The sequence below is a fragment of the Tachyglossus aculeatus genome, chromosome 2, assembly GCF_015852505.1.
Source record: "Tachyglossus aculeatus isolate mTacAcu1 chromosome 2, mTacAcu1.pri, whole genome shotgun sequence".
NCBI classification, from domain to species: Eukaryota; Metazoa; Chordata; class Mammalia; order Monotremata; family Tachyglossidae; genus Tachyglossus; species Tachyglossus aculeatus.
Window position 1 is genome coordinate 133,037,816 of NC_052067.1, and position 12,893 is coordinate 133,050,708.

The 12,893-nt window shown below is 45.5% G+C and overlaps 1 protein-coding gene across 1 annotated transcript in view; it reads left to right on the forward strand.

Annotated features, from left to right (window-relative positions):
* Positions 1 to 11,095: 11,095 nt before the first annotated feature.
* Positions 11,096 to 12,893, forward strand: part of LOC119942349 (Ig heavy chain Mem5-like) — a 29,093-nt gene continuing 27,295 nt past the window's right edge. Inside the window, exon 1 of the mRNA XM_038763102.1 lies at positions 11,096 to 11,155. Within this exon, the coding sequence (XP_038619030.1) occupies positions 11,096 to 11,155 (60 nt within the window). The remainder of the gene's footprint in view (positions 11,156 to 12,893) is intronic.

Here is a 12,893-nt window from a genome sequence, read left to right on the forward strand (position 1 = left end):
CCATAGCTACTCTGCAAGCAGTGAATGAGCAGCAGCAGGATACACAAACAGCCGCTGTGTGGAAAACTGAAATTGGAACCTGAAAACAGGGAAAGTCGAGGAAATGTTTTAAGGTCAAACAAAGTCTCAGACAATACCACATCTGAGACGAAAACTTGGAGTAAATGGTGAGAACAGACCTGCATGGCACACTGGCATCAAGAAGAGAGTGGCTCTGTTTGAATAATAACTTTGAAAGGAAAGGGAGACTAGGAAGTAAAAGAGACAACAGGACCAGACATTGCAAACATTGCACCCAACAACACAGAAAGGGACAATCCTTTTTTGTGTGTCTAATATGGACAGGACTTGGGATCTTACACTAACCTTTTCACTCACACTGTCAATAATAAAAACAATAATGATGGCATTTGGTAAGCGCTTACTATGTTCTAAGTGCTGGGGGGATACAAGATAATCAGTTTGTCCCACATGGGGCTCACAATCTTAATCCCCATTTTACAGATGAGGTAACTGAGGCACAGAGAAGTGAAGTGACTTGCCCAAAGTCACACAGCAGACAAGTGGCGGAGCTGGGATTAGAACCCGTGACCTCTGACTCCTAAACCCGGGCTCTTTCCACTGAGCCACGCTGTTTCTCATTGTTCAACTTCACCATCAGAGTCTTCTTTGAATATAAAAGACAATTAAATACAGATCTCTGCACAAAACAGGAGCACCATAAGTAATAGCAATACATGACTCTATAAATAAATAATATCACCCATAGAGGTACATCGGTCCGGTGTTATTTCCTCAGGTGACTAACAAAGGAGGTAGACTGAAAATTGTAATATTTGTTAAGCATGTTCTGTGGTCTGTATTAAGTGCTGGAATATGTATAGATAATCAGGTTGGACTTATACCTTGATGCAGATGGGGCTCACAGTCTAAGTAGGAGAAAGAACAGATGAGGAAACTGAGTCACCAAGAAATAAAGGTTACCCAGCAGGCAAGTGGCAGAGCAAGGATTAGAACTCAGTCCTCTGTCTCTCAGGCCTGTGCTCTTTTCAGTGGTCATGCTGCTTCCCAAGCAACTCTGGGATAAAAAGGCCCGGGCTTGACTTCTGGACCGGTCACATAACCTCTCTATGTCTCAGTTTGTTTTTTTTTAATTTAGAATGAAATATGATTGATTGATTTAATGGGATTTAATAATAATAATAATGATGGCATTTATTAAGCGCTTACTATGTGCAAAGCACTGTTCTAAGCTCCGGTGGGGATACAAGGTGATCAAGTTGTCCCACGTGGGGCTCACAATCTTAATCCCCATTTTACAGATGAGGGAACTGAGGCTCCGAGAAGCGAAGCGACTTGCCCAAGGTCACACAGCAGACATGTGGCGGAGCCAAGATTCGAACCCATGACCTCTGACTCCAAAGCCCGGGCTCTTTCCACTGAGCCACGCTGCTTCTCAATTTGTTAAGCCCTTACTATGTTCCAGACACTGTACTAAATGCTGAGCTAGACACAAGCTAGCCAGATTGGATACTGTCTATGTCCTCACAGTCTTAATCCCCATTTTACAGATGAGGTAGCTGAGGCACAGAGCAGCGAAGTGATTTGTCCAAGGTCACACAGCAGACAGTTGGCAGGGCTGAGATTAGAACCCAGGTCCTTCTGACCCCGAGGCCAGTGCTCAAATCACTAGGACTCACGGCTTCTCAGTTTCCCCGTGCGCAATATGGGAATAATGCTGCCGGCCCTTCTCTACTTCACAGGGCTGTTGTGAGGGCAAAAATGACTTAAGTAATTGGAAAGGGCTTTGGAAATAGAATCACTAAATAAAATCAGAGTATTATTACATTGATGCTCTGATTTTTTGACTGTTGCAGGGAAGGCCACGGGCTAGAATCCCAGGGGTGCACCACGGTCAAGCCCATCAGAAGCTGAGGGGATGAACTCAGGGGGAAAAGAATTTAGAATGAAAGAAGTCTAGTCATTCATTCAGTCGTATTTATTGAGCGCTTACTGTGTGCAGAGCACTGGACTAAGCGCTTAAGCAGTACAAGTCAGCAACATATAGAGACGGTCCCTACCCAACAATGGGCTCATAGTCTAGAAGGGGGAGACAGACAACAAAACCAAACATGTGGACAGGTGTCAAGTCACCAGAATAAATAAAAATAAAGCTAGACACGCATCATTAACAAAATAAATAGAATAGTAAATATGTACAGGTAAAATAAATAGAGTAATAAATCTGTACAAACATATATACAGGTGCTGTGAGGAGGAGGAGAGGAATGCAGGCTGCCATCACCAGTTCTGCTGGGGAGGCCCAGCTTGGGAGTGACTGAGGATGAACTGGTAAAGAAGTGTCTTGCCCTGGGAACTATTGCCCACAATTCACACAGATTTGTGTCAATTCTCAGGATCTGTTTGATGAAGGAAACTGATACCCATTGGCAACTTTCAGAGCATCTTTACCTGAATCTATCCCCCATCTGCCCTCATAGGAAGGTGTCACATGACCCCAGATATCTCGAGTGCTACATTCCGGGAGGGGAGGGAGGGTTTAGTGTTTGCTGTGTATCACTGTGATAGCTGGGACCACAGTGAAACCTTGTCAGTAGGGTCCTGGGCAAAAACCAGCAGGTGTGTGAGGGTGGAACATGCTTTTTCTAGTCATTCATTCAGTCATTTCATTCATTCAGTCGAATTTATTGAGCGCTTACTGTGTGCAGAGCACTGTACTAAGCGCTTGGAAAGTACAAGTTGGCAACGTATAGAGACGGTCCCTACCCAACAACGGCCTCATAGTCTAGAGGGGGGAGACAGACAACAAAACGAAACGTGGACAGGTGTCAAGTCATCAGAATAAATAGAAGTAAAGCTAGATGCACATCATTAACAAAATAAGTAGAAAAGTAAATATGCACAAGTAAAATAAATAGAGTAATAAATCTGTACAAACATATATGCATTATCTTTGTCCAGAAACGCTCTGGACATATTACTCCCCTCCTCAAAAACCTCCAATGGCTACCGATCAATCTGCGCATCAGGCAGAAACTCCTCACCCTGGGCTTCAAGGCTGTCCATCACCTTGCCCCCTCCTACCTCACCTCCCTTCTCTCCTTCTACTGCCCAGCCCGCACCCTCCGCTCCTCCACCACTAATCTCCTCACTGTACCTCGCTCTCGCCTGTCCCGCCATCGACCCCCGACCCACGTCATCCCCCGGGCCTGGAATGCCCTCCCTCTGCCCATCCGCCAAGTTCGCTCTCTTCCTCCCTTCAAGGCCCTGCTGAGAGCTCACCTCCTCCAGGAGGCCTTCCCAGACTGAGCCCCTTCTTTCCTCTCCCCCTCGTCCCCCTCTCCATCCCCCCGTCTTACCTCCTTCCCTTCCCCACAGCACCTGTATATATGTATATATGGTTGTACATATTTATTACTCTATTTATTTATTTATTTATTTATTTTACTTGTACATTTCTATCCTACTTACTTTATTTTGTTGGTATGTTTGGTTCTGTTCTCTGTCTCCCCCTTTTAGACTGTGAGCCCACTGTTGGGTAGGGACTGTCTCTATGTGATGCCAATTTGTACTTCCCAAGCGCTTAGTACAGTGCTCTGCACATAGTAAGCGCTCAATAAATATGATTGATTGATTGATTGATATGCAGGTGCCGTGGGGAGGGGAAGGAGTTGTATTTATTGAGTGCTTACTGTGTTCAGAGCACTGTACTAAGTGCTTAGGAAGTACAAGTTCACTATACCAGAGGACTCCAGGGTGATAGTCTAGTCAAGCTACCAATCAATCAATCAGTCGTATTTATTGAGCACTTACTGTGTGCAGAGCACTGTACTAAGCGCTTGGGAAGTAGAAGTTGGCAACATATAGAGACGGTCCCTACCCAACAGTGGGCTCACAGTCTAGAACTGTGCCAGGCTTTGCCCAGCTCTCTCCCCAAACTGCAGCAGGACTGGGGGATTATGGTGACCTCCCCGGACTTCGTCCCCTTTCCCAGAAGATGGAAGGGAGTTCCCTAACATAGTGGGTCGAGAAAGTGAGAGAGATAGATAGACAGAGGGACAGAGAGACAGGGAGAGAGAAAGAAACACAGAAGTAGAGATAACAAGAGGCAGAGAATCAGGAATAGAGTCAGATCAAAAGTAAGATTCCAACAACAGAAGCTCTTTTGCCTCTTTCCCTTCCCATTCTTCTCTTTCCCTTCCTCTGAAGCCCATATTATCCATCTTTACCGCCCACTCCAGTTACTAGACCCAGTCATCTGCCTCTTCCCAGGCCTCTTCTCCACTATTAGGCCACCCCTCAAGACCTCTCCTCCAACTTTCTGAACCATTTGATCCCTCTCCCACATTCCTTCTCCTTTTGTCATCCTACATTGCTTCTTGGGGACTTCAGTGTCTCCGATGACCTTTCCAATGTCCATTTTTTTTAAAAATAATTTCCTCTCACTCCTCAACTCCATTGGCCTCCTGCTCCACCAAACCCCACCCACACAACAAGGGCACACATTTCATCTCATCAGCTCTAGTCATTGTACAATCTCGTCCCTCACCAACTCGGAAATTCCTTTATCAGATCACAGCCTCCTGACCTGATTTCTCTTCCAAATCAATCGTATTTATTGAGCGCTTACTCTGTCCAGAGCACTGTACTAAGCGCTTGGGAAGTACAAATATACACAATGTATAAATTCATCATGTTCCCTCCCAGAGACCTCTTTTAAATCCCCCCCCAATAATCAAACGTTACCATGCCCCATTTGATTTCCATACCAAACTACATTGAAGCAGTGTGGCTCAGTGGAAAGAGCCCGGGCTTTGGAGTTAGAGGTCATGGGTTCAAATCCCAGCTCTGTCAATTGCCAGCTGTGTGACTTTGGGCAAGTCACTTAACTTCTCTGTGCCTCGGTTACCTCATCTGTAAAATGGGGATGAAGACTGTTAGCCCCCAGTGGGACTACCTGATCACCTTGTAACCTCTCCAGCACTTAGAACAGTGCTTTGCACATAGTAAGTGCTTAATAAACGCTATTATTATTAATATGCAAACTGACACTTTCAACACTGCCCTCCCTATTGAACTGAACAACTCCCTCACATCCTTGCCCTTCCACCAATCTCATATCACTAACCCACAACCCTGGATGATCTCCGCAGTACATTTCCTCTGCTCCTGTGATCAAACAATGAGCACTGCTGGCAGAAATCCAAACACCTGACTGATCTCATTGATCTCAATTTATCCTCATCTGCTTTGATTTTGCTCTCTCCTCTAACTGTCAGCAAAACTTCTCCATCCTAATTTCTTTTATGGCATTTGTTAGGTGCCAAATTCTAAGCTCTTGGGTAAATATACAAGGTAATCAGGTTAAGCACAGTCCTTATCCCATGTGGGATTTACAGTCTTAATCCCCATTTTGCGATGAGGGAACTGAGGCACAGAGATGTGATGTGACTCGCCTAAGATCACAAGGCAGACAAGTCTTTTAGACTGTGAGCCCACTGTTGAGTAGGGACTGTCTCTATATGTTGCCAATTTGTACTTCCCAAGCGCTTAGTACAGTGCTCTGCACATAGTAAGTGCTCAATAAATACGATTGATGATGAAGTGGTGAAGCTGGGTTGAGAACCCAGGTCCTCTGAACCTCTTTTCACTAGGCTAGACTGCTTTTCATGACTTCAAGTGACTCTCATTCCCATTGACTCCACAAGCCATTCCAAACATTTAACCGCCTCCTCAAATGTCTCCAGTTCCTTATCCCACTCCTAATAATTTAGTCATATTCTTTTTTGATAAATTGAAACCATCAGGTATGAATTCGCTAAAATCTTGCCTGCTCTTCTCCAGTCCCTCCCTCATCCTGTGACCTTTTTGAGTCTCCCAACTTTCCCAGTAGTGTTTCAAGAGGCGATATCTCATGCCTCTCAAACTCTACCCCCTCCATCATGTCTCCATACCTTATGAAACACATACCCCCTGCTTTCTTCCTTCCTTAACCACCATCTTTAATCATTCATTCTCCAATGGCTTCTGCCCCACTGTTTCAAACATAGTAATGTATCCCTGCCCTAAAGAATCCCTCCCTTTTCCCCATGACTCCCTCCACTTATTGTCCCATCTCCCTCCTACCATTCCTTTCCAAACTCCCTGCTGCTGTCTCCACTTCCATTCCTCAAATTCTCTCCGCGATTTCCTCTAATTTGGTTCTGCCTCCTTTCACTCTGTGGAAACTGCCCTCTTTAAATTCACCAGTGACCTTCATCTTCAGCGCTTAAGCGCTTAGTACAGTGCTCTGCACACAGTAAGAGCTCAGTAAATATGATTGATTGATTGATCTTGCCAACATTTATGGCCTCTACTCCGTTCTGCTACCTTTGACACAATGGACCATCCCCTGTTCCCTAAAATATTATCCAGCTGTGGCTTCACTGACATTGTCCTCTCTGGTTCTCCTCGTATCTCTCTGTGCACTCCTTCTCAGTCTCTTTTACGGGCTCCTCCTCTACCTCCCATGGGACAATGGGCATTTCTCAAGGCACAGTTCTGGGTCCCCTTTTATTTTTCACTTACACCCACCACCTTGGAGAACTCATTAGCTCCAATTAACAGAGTGGCAACAGAACAGCATAATTATAATAATAACGGTGGTATTTGTTAAGCTCTTACTATGTGCAAAGAACCGTTCTAAGCTCTGGGGGTGGGGGGGGGAATACAAGGTGATCAGGTTGTCCCACTTGGGGCTCATTGTCTAAATCTCTGTTTTACAGATGAAGTAACTGAGGCACAGAGAAGTTAAGTGGCTTGCCCAAAGTCACACAGCTGACAAGTGGCGGAGCCAGGATTTGAACCCATTTCCTCTGATTTCCAAGCCCATGCTCTTTCCACTGAGCCACACTGCTTCCCTGCATACAGACAGGCAGTCATGAAAGGGAGGCTCTCTTGAGCTGAATCTCCTAGAAAAACATAAGCCAATGTGGAAACGGCATCGCTCCCACAAACAAACCCAATGGTACAATAAAAGATGGCCTTTGTGTGTACATAGTGTGGTCAGAACAGGGCAACCACACAAGCAGTCATCATCATCAATCGCATTTATTGAGCGCTTACTATGTGCAGAGCACTGTACTAAGCTCTTGGGAAGTACAAATTGGCAACATATAGAGACAGTCCCTACCCAACAGTGGGCTCACAGTCAACAGTGAACGTCACTGTCCCTCCTTCGAAGGGGACCCCTTCGTCCTCTAGTGCGGGAGCTGCCTTCTTGTCAAATCCCACTTTAAGAATAATTCGCTCTGTATTACTTACCCCATGTTCAAACCTGCATGCTTACCTGATTCCATTGTGCGTTTCCAAAGCAGACAATTGCTGGAAGAAAATTTCCTACGTTCTTAACAACGTTCCATCTATAATGCAAAGTGAAAATATGTGTTAATTAGGGTTAGGGCAAAACTGAGTGTTCAAAGAACTACTCTATTTTCAGCTACAAGTGGGCAACTTCCTCTAGGGGTCACTTTTATACCGACTAACCTCATTTGTCAAAATACATTTGTTGTCATATTTTGTAAGCATCACACTCTAAAAAAGCCCATCGATTTACAGGAAAACAACACTATTTTAAAGTCCCTCCACCTACTTCCCCATCCTTTCCCTTTCCTTTGTCCCTGTCTTGCGTTACAGGTAATAATAACAGTAATGATGACATTTATTAAGCGCTTACTATGTGCCAAGCACTGTTCTAAGCGCTGGGGAGGTTACAAGGTGATCAGGTTGTCCCACAGGGGGCTCACAGTCTTAATCCCCATTTTCCAGATGAGGTAACTGAGGCCCAGAGAAGTGAAGTGACTTGCCCAAAGTCACACAGCTGATAATTGGCGGAGTCGGGATTTGAACCCATGACCTCAGACTCCACAGCCCGGGCTCTTTCCACCAAGCCACGTGGTTGGAGGAAGTAGACCGAAGTAAAAGAAGGGGAAGCAATGTGGCCTAGTGAATAGATCACGGGTCAGAGAGTCAGAAGGATGGGCGTTCATTCATTCAGTAGTATTTATTGAGTACTTATTGTGTGCAGAGCACTGTACTAAGCACTTGGAAAGTACAATTTGGCAACATAATCCTGCCTCCGCCAATTGTTTGCTGAGCGACCTTGGACAAGACACTTAACTCTTCTGACACTCAGTTTCTTCAATTGTAAAATAGGAAATTCCTGTTTTCCCTCCTACTTAGACTGTGAGCCCCACGTAGGGAGGGACTATATTCATTCATTTATTCATTCAATCGTATTTATTGAGCACTTACTGTGTGCACAGCACTGTACTAAGCACTTGGGAAGTACATGGCTCAGTGGAAAAGAGCGTGGGCTTTGGAGTCAGAGGTCATGGGTTCAAATCCAGGCTCCGCCAATAGTCAGCTATGTGACTTTGGGCAAGTCACTTAACTTCTCTGTGCCTCAGTTACCTCATCTGTAAAATGGGGGTTAAGACTGTGAGCCCCTCGTGGGACACCTTGATCACCTTGTAACCCCCCCCCCCCCAGCACTTAGAACAGTGCTTTGCACATAGTAAGCGCTTAATAAATGCCATTATTATTATTATTATTAAAGTCAACAACATATATGTCTGACCTAATTAACTTGCACTTATCCCAGCACTTAGACTAGTGTTCGACACTTAGTAAATACTTAACAAATACTATAAAAAAAGAGAGAGTCTCAGTTCCAGCAGCATCAAGAGAGGGATTCAGTTCATTCCTATTTAGTTTAATCTGCCTAATTCCTTTCACTCATTCCAAGTCAGTTATTCTACCCAGCGCTATTCTTTTACTTCATTGAGCTCTCCATATATATTAACAGGGAATATGCATTTCAAGGAATTAATAAAGAATGAAATTTTTATCTCTTGCCTTCCTCGGGCTCGAACTTGAGGAAGTAGCCCCTAACCGTTTCCACCGTGGAGCTGATCCCAGTCCCTATCCCACCCCTGGGAACCTTGGGATCCCACATGAGGCCTCTGCTGCCACAATAATAATAATAATAATAATGGCATTTATTAAACGCTTACTATGTGCAGAGCACTGTTCTAAGCGCTGGGGGGATGCAAGGTGATCAAGTTGTCCCACGTGGGGCTCACAGTCTAATCCCCATTTTACAGATGAGGTAACTGAGGCGCAGAGAGTTAAGTGACTTGCCCTAGGTCACACAGCAGACATGTGGTGGAGTTGGGATTCGAACCCATGACCTCTGACTCCAAAGCCCGTGCTCTTTCCACTGAGCCATGCTGCTTCTCTGTTTAAACACAAAACACCCTCAGGCTGCTGCAATATTCTTCCTCACTCTCTTCTCCCCGTTTCTTCCCCATTGCCCAAGGTGAGATTCTCCATACAGAGGAATTCTGAGCCATTTAATAATAATGATAATGATAATGGTATTTGTTAAACGCTTACTATGTGCCAAGCACTGTTCTAAGCACTGGGCTGGCAGAGCAGGGATTAATGGGCTTAATTAATGGATTAATTAAGCAAAGCATTAATGGTTTCGAACCCTAGAGTTTCCCATGTTTACTCACCACAAATGCAGCTGTCCGTGGTCTGTGTTGAGGGGTGCGTTTAGGATTCATCTTTAATTCTCGCATCTACTCCCAGCTCTTAGTACAGTGCCCAGCACACAGCAATTGCCTAAGTGGCAGAGCCAGGATTAGAACTCAGGACCTCTGACTCTCAGGCCTGTGGTCTTTCCACTAGACCCGGCTGATTCTCATGGAACTCAATGCCTGGGCCAACCGTATAACCTCTCCATATCTCAGTTTTGTTGTTTTTTGTTTCTGTTTTTTATGGTATTTCATTCATTCAATCGTATTTACTGAGTGCTTACTGTGTGCAGGGCACTGTACTAAGCGCTTGGGAAGTACAAGTCGGCAACATATAGAGATGGTCCCTACCCAACAATGGGCTCACAGTCTAGAAGACTATTTGTTAAGCACTCACTATGTGCCAGGCACTTTACTAAGTACTGGAGAAGACATAAATTAATCAGGTTGGACACAGTCTACGTCCCACATGGGGCTCACAGTCTTCATCCCCATTTAACAGATGACATAACTGGGACACAGAGAAGTGAAGTGACTTGTCCAAGATCACACGGCAGATAAGTGGCGGAACAAGTGGCAGATTAGAATCCAGGTCCTTACAACACCCAGGTTTATGCTGTATTCACTAGGCCACACTGCTCCTCAGTTTCCCCATTTGCAAAATGAGAAGAATGATATGTGCCTTTCTTTACCTCCTAAGAGTGTTGCAACGACAAAAATGATCCAAGTAATTGGAAAGTGCTTGGGAAATAGAATCACTAAATAAAATCGTAGCGTTATTGCAATGATCCTCTGACTTTCCGACTGTTGCAGGAAAGGCCGGGGGCTGGAATCCCTGGGGAGGACCAAGGTCAAGGTGTGAGAAGGCAGAGCTCTGGAGCCCCATTGTCCATCATAAAATGAGGGGATCATCATCATCATCAACCGTATTTATTGAGCGCTTACTATGTGCAGAGCACTGTACTAAGCGCTTGGGAAGTACAAACTGGCAACATATAGAGACAGTCCCTACCCAACAGTGGGCTCACAGTCTCAAAGATGAACTCAGGGGGAAGAGAATTTAGAGTGAAAGACGTCTGGTCCTCAGAAAAGACCACCTCTGAGCCTCGGCAGGTTGCCTGGGGAGACATGACTTGGGTGTGACTGAGGATGAATAGGAAGAGCAATGTCTTGACTTGGGGACTACTGCCCAAGATTCACACAGATTTGTGTTAATTCTCAGGGTCTTTCGATGAAGGCAATTGATATATGATGTATGTTGCCAACTTGTACTTCCCAAGTGCCTAGTACAGTGCTCTGCACACAGTAAGCACTCAATAAATATGATTGAATGAATGAATAATATCTATTGGCAACTTTCAGAGAATCTTTACCTGCAGCCCATCCCCTTTCTGACCTTTCAGGGAGAGTCACACGGCCCCAAACCATGATATACCGTCAGTGCTGCATTGAGGGAGGGGCGGAGGTTTAGTGTTGGCTGTGTATCACTGTGGAAGATGGACCACGGCGATATCTCCTCGGCAGAGCCCTGTGCAAAAACCAGCAGGTGTCGGAGGGTGTGACACGTTTCCACTGTACCAGGGGACTCCAGGGCGACAGCCGAGTCAAGCTTCAGTTGGGCCGGGCTCTATCCACCCCACTACCCAAACTACAGCAGGACAGGCGGAATAAGTTACCTCCCAGGGCCCCATCCATTTTCCCAGAAGATGGAAGGGAAGGGACTTCCCTAATATTGTGGTGAGAGAGAGAGAGAGAGAGAGAGAAAGCCTGTTAAAAACAGAAGTAGAGAGAACAAGAGACAGAGAATCAGGAATACAGAGTCAGACAAAAATTAAGCTTCCAAGAAAAACAGAGGTAAAGAAATCTAGTGATCAGACTGATATTCAAAGTCAGATGTGTGGACACTTGGAGACAAAGAGAGAGAAACTCAGAGAGACCAGAGAAAGAGTTGCAAAGAGAAATAAGAGCTGGTGAGAGGAAAGAGAGAGAAGTAGAGAAGACTGGGAGCTCTAGAGAAGGAAAGGTAGAATCAGAAAGACTGAAACAGAAATAAAGATTATTAGACAGAAGTCATTGGTCTCCAGAGGAAGCCAAAGCCTGAGCATCCTAGGTCCTATAATAATAATGATGATTATGGTATTTGCTAAGCGCTTACTATGTGCCAAGCATTCATTCATTAAATCGTATTTATTGAGCACTTTCTGTGTGAAGAGCACTGTACTTAACGCTTGGGAAGTACAAGTCGGCAACATATAGAGACGGTCCCTACCCAACAACGGGCTCACAGTCTTGAAGGAGGAAACAGACAACAAAACAAAACATGTGGACAGGTGTCAAGTCGTCAGAACAAATAGAATTAAAGCTAGATGCATATTATTAACAAAATAAATAGCATAGTAAATATGTACAAGTAAAATAAATGGAGTAATAAATCTGTACAAACATATATACAAGTGCTGTGGGGAGGGGAAGGAGGTAGGGCGGGGGGATGGGGATGAGGAGAGGAAAAAGGGGGCTCAGTCTGGGAAGGCCTCTTGGAGGAGGTGAGCTCTCAGTAGGGCTTTGAAAGGGGAAGAGAGCTAGCTTGGCAGATGTGTGGAGGGAGGGCATTCCAGGCCCGGGGAAGGACGTGGGCTGGGGGTCGACGGCGGGACAGGCGAGAACGAGGCCCGGTGAGGAGGTTAGCGACAGAGGATGGAGGGTGTGGGCTGAGCTGAAGAAGGAGAGAAGGGAGGTGAGGTAGGAGGGGGCAAGGTGACGGACAGCCTTGAAGCTGAGAGTGAGGAGTTTTTGCTTGATGCGTAGGTTGACTGGCAGCCACTGGAGAGTTTTGAAGAGGGGAGTAACATGCCCAGAGCGTTTCTGCACAAAGATGATCCGGGCAGCAGCATGAAGTATGGATTGAAGTGGGGAGAGACAGGAGGATGGGAGATCAGAGAGGAGGCCGATGCAGTAATCCAGTCGGGATAGGATGAGAGATTGAACCAGCAAGGTAGTGGTTTGGATGGAGAGGAGTTGTTCATTCAGGAAGGCTTTGAAGGTGGGGAGAGTGATCATCTTTTGGCTATGAAGAGAGAGGGCATTCCTGGCTAGTGGCAGGATGAACGGGAGATGTCAATGGCTAGATAGTTGAGATGGAGGTATTGTGAGTACATTGGCATTAGAGGAGCAAAGTGTGCCAGCTGGGATATAGAAGGATAGCAGCGTGGTTCAGTGGAAAGAGCCCGGGCTTTGGAGTTGGAGGTCAGGGGTTCAAATCCCAGCTCTGCCCCTTGTCAGGTGTGTGACTTTGGG